Raw genomic sequence first — 3,761 nt, forward strand, 5'->3', positions numbered from 1 at the left:
AAATAAAATAATAAACAATCAAATAAAACAAACAACAATTAAATAAAACAACAACATTTAAATAAAACAATTCATCACACTTAACATTTAAATAAAATAATTCACAAAAATATAAATAATCTAAAAAAAAAAAAATTGGTGCACTACAACATGGTACTCATGTGGCATGGAATCTAAAAAAAAAATTAATAATAACAAAACATACTACATATACCCATGTTTGACTATGCTTTATTCACTTTCAAATTAGAACAAGATTCACATTGTTTGTAATACTTACTTCAAAGGTGTACTATTGTGCAAATCGTATTTTTGCAAAACATCTTAAAGGAATATATTAATGAATGAATTCTTTAATTACCGTATTTTTGCATTAAAACTTTTGTATATAAGTATTAATGAAAAAAGCCCTTTTTTTATCCTAATTAACGATAAAGATAACAATATTATTAGTTTACTTAATAGAATAATATTGGTAAATTTGTAATAGTAATAAACAAGTTTGGTGAGTTTCATTAACAATGAATTTTTTTTGTTTTCTTATCCTAATTAATTACCTAATTCATATTAATAGTATGCTTTAAACATGGTTTGAATGATTTTATGCCTATTTGGTGAGAAGCATATATACTTTAAGCAATCAATTAAAAAAGCTAACAAAGTTACTTACTATTAAAATCTCGTAAGTATAGATAGAAGGCTCGAATCTACACAATATGATTAAGCAAGTGTAATGATTTCATATTGTGTAATCCTTCATTTTAATTGTGAAGATGACTATTTTTACTAATTTACTCTTTAATGTACAATTAATGCAATTTCAATAATAGTGATACGCATGGTATATAATGAAGAGAAAGAGAAGAACACGATTACAGTCAATTTGCTATCTAATTTTATCAATTAGAGTGAAGCGTCACTAAAAAAGGAACGTATATTTAGGATTGGTCATTTGATTATCATTAATCTACCTTTCTAAAACATTACAAATATGATTGAACTGCCATAATCAATATTTTTTTACCATTGAAACAAATCTACTATTTAGCTACAATTTGAATTCACTTACATTAATGCAATTGTTATACTAATTCAGCCACCTAAACCATTACAAAACACTTTAATTGTTAAGTAGGACAGAAAGCCTATGAAAATAGACACTTAGTCAATTTGCACTATCATTCTGTCATAAAGTTCGATGGTCATCTAGATTCGTCGAATTTAACCGAATACTAAGCTCTCTTACTTGGTGAGGGTTGTTGACTGTGAGGAAGCGGTAGACCGACCAGCTGAGGGCATGTTCTTCGATTGTGGTCTGCAGAATAACAGTTCGAACACTTCCTTTTAGTTTTAATGGCTCCATCCGACATATCTATCGAAACATTGTCCCTATTGTTTCTTGCATAGGTGGATCCTTTAGTTCTACAAGGTGTTGGGTCCCTGGTAATGTTTTCATTTTCTTGATAGGTTTGATATCGTCCCGAGTCGTTGTCACCGGTGTTTGATTCCAATGGAACTGCATCCTTGAACATTGCAGTTAGTGTTGCCACTTCTTGTTTTGCTTTGGTGTAAGATTGCTCAGACTTGGAAGTGTAATAGCTCAACAAGTTTGTATACAAAGCGAGGGATGCCTGCCTAGCCATTTCAAATAACTGTTGCTTTTTTGTGGAGTGTTGCTTTAGTTCGAGGGGGAGGTCTGCTTTTGCATTCTTACTCCACCGTTTCAGCAGGAGAGACTGTGGTACTATCTTTATATGACGGTATTTCATTACGGCCCAAATATGTCTACACGGATAGCCGTCTGTCTCAAAAAGCAAGCAGTGACAGGTGAATGTCTCCTCTTGTGGGTGGTAATGAACGTTGTACACTCTATCCTCGTGTTGGAACTTTGATAAACTGTAGGAGAATGATTCACCGTTGTCTTCACAATTGTTGACAAAGTACACATGTTCCGCTTTGATTTGATTAGCCACTTTATAGTACATATTTCTAGTGTATAATTTGGCACACATCTCATGGTACGTCTTAAGAGCATTTTTGGGACCTCGTATTGGAGGACTACTGTGTCGACTATTGTAATCATCTTCTCTCTCGACGTGCCTCAACTTTGTCATAGCAACGTCAATCGAGGTAACGAATTCACGGAGACTATAACTTGCATGTAGAAATTTTTTAATACTTGAATTCATGGACTCACATCTTTGGTTGGTCCGCAAAACGACGACAAATTTCCCTCTTAGGTATGTCTCTGCCCATGAACGATGACTGTGATAAGTGTTGGTGCACCATTGGCTAGAATGGAGGTCAAAATTGTGTATTAATTCCCCCCATTTTTGCATGAATTCCTCTGTTGTGTAATAGTTGTACATGACATCTTGAAATCCTTGTAAGAATCGGGGGGTCTTTTGAAATTTTTAAAGCGTTGGTACATAGGTGCCATGCACACAACCGATGAGTTGCATTTGGGAAGTACTTCAAGACAGCATTTTTGATAGCTCCATCTCCATCTGTCACCACAACCTTTGGTGTTACATGATTGTGGCATTCAATAAATTTGTCAAGCAACCAAAAGTAAGTTTGCTCATCCTCGGAGTTAAGCAGTGCCATTCCAAATATGCAGGTCTTGAAATGATGATTGACGCCCAAAATAATTTTCAAGGGTTTATTATATTTGTTTGTCATATATGTTGTGTCAAATCCAATAACCTCACCGAATGCGACGAAATCCCGTCGAGAATATCCGTCCGCCCAGAATAGGTTCCCCAATCTGTTGTCCACGTCACATTGATATTGAATGAAGAAATTTGGATCCCTCTTTGACAGACAATCCAAATATCCCAAAGCACCATCTGAATCTGTACATCTTTTCTCTTTTCTTTTGACATGGGCGACCTTGTTGTAAACGTCTCATAGCTGGCAAGGCATTCTTTCGTACCCACCAGACTACATTGCCATGTGGGAGATGATGTGTGAAGTTCTTATCCCAATTTGGTTCATTGACCTCACTTGAGCAACTAGGGATTCTGACACGGAACGGTTTGATCTCAGAAATCGCAACTCATCTAATGTTGCCTTGTCATGGTTGTGCAGAGGTTGGAATTCCTTGCAAATCCATGGACCCTCATCGCCCATCATTACGACTCAAAAATTAGCTTGGCAACCAGACCTAGTAATAGATGTTTTTCATTTGCTCCCACCGGCCTTGTCAATTTCCATGTGTTTGCAGAAACCTTCTTTTGAACATACCCATTTTCTCATGGTGATGTTCCCATTTTTTTTTCCGTACATCTGCTTTGCGGACGCTGAAGCCTACCCACAAAGAGTATGTGTAGTAAAAATCCTCCCACTCTTCAAGGGACTCCAAGACCTTTCCCTGGACATCCTCTGTCTCAATATCATTTACGAGTTTCTCAATCCCCAAAGATTGTAGTATATTTTCCCAATTTGATGTTTCTTGCAAACTTCCTACCTCATCCATATTTAAGTTAAATCTGGGAAAAAAAAAATTAGGCAATATATTATGAATAGAGTTATTGTATGTTTTTCATAGCCCATTATACATACAATTTGACATGTAAAATCAGTCGATATTGGTGAAAATCTTGATATTGCAAAGGTGTGTAAAAACATGGCACAAATGTGAAAATGGATTTTCATAATGGAAGAAAATTCTTATTATTATAATTTTTCCTTATTTGGTTCCCATAGAAAATGGGAGACATACCCAAATTAAAGGAAATGTGAACGTAAATAATAAAGGC

General features: G+C 35.1%; 1 protein-coding gene across 1 annotated transcript; it reads right to left on the reverse strand.

The window, feature by feature from the left end:
• Positions 1 to 1,232: 1,232 nt before the first annotated feature.
• LOC133792072 (protein FAR1-RELATED SEQUENCE 9-like) lies at positions 1,233 to 2,114 on the reverse strand. Its single transcript, XM_062229980.1, has one exon. It carries the CDS (start codon positions 2,112 to 2,114, stop codon positions 1,233 to 1,235), a length of 882 nt encoding a protein of 293 aa, XP_062085964.1.
• Positions 2,115 to 3,761: the final 1,647 nt, after the last annotated feature.

The sequence above is a fragment of the Humulus lupulus genome, chromosome 7, assembly GCF_963169125.1.
Source record: "Humulus lupulus chromosome 7, drHumLupu1.1, whole genome shotgun sequence".
In the NCBI taxonomy this organism is placed as follows: domain Eukaryota; kingdom Viridiplantae; phylum Streptophyta; class Magnoliopsida; order Rosales; family Cannabaceae; genus Humulus; species Humulus lupulus.

Bases quoted from the DNA above. Each gene is read 5' to 3' on its own strand.
- LOC133792072 (XM_062229980.1), bottom strand. From the start codon at position 2,114: ATGACAAAGTTGAGGCACGTCGAGAGAGAAGATGATTACAATAGTCGA.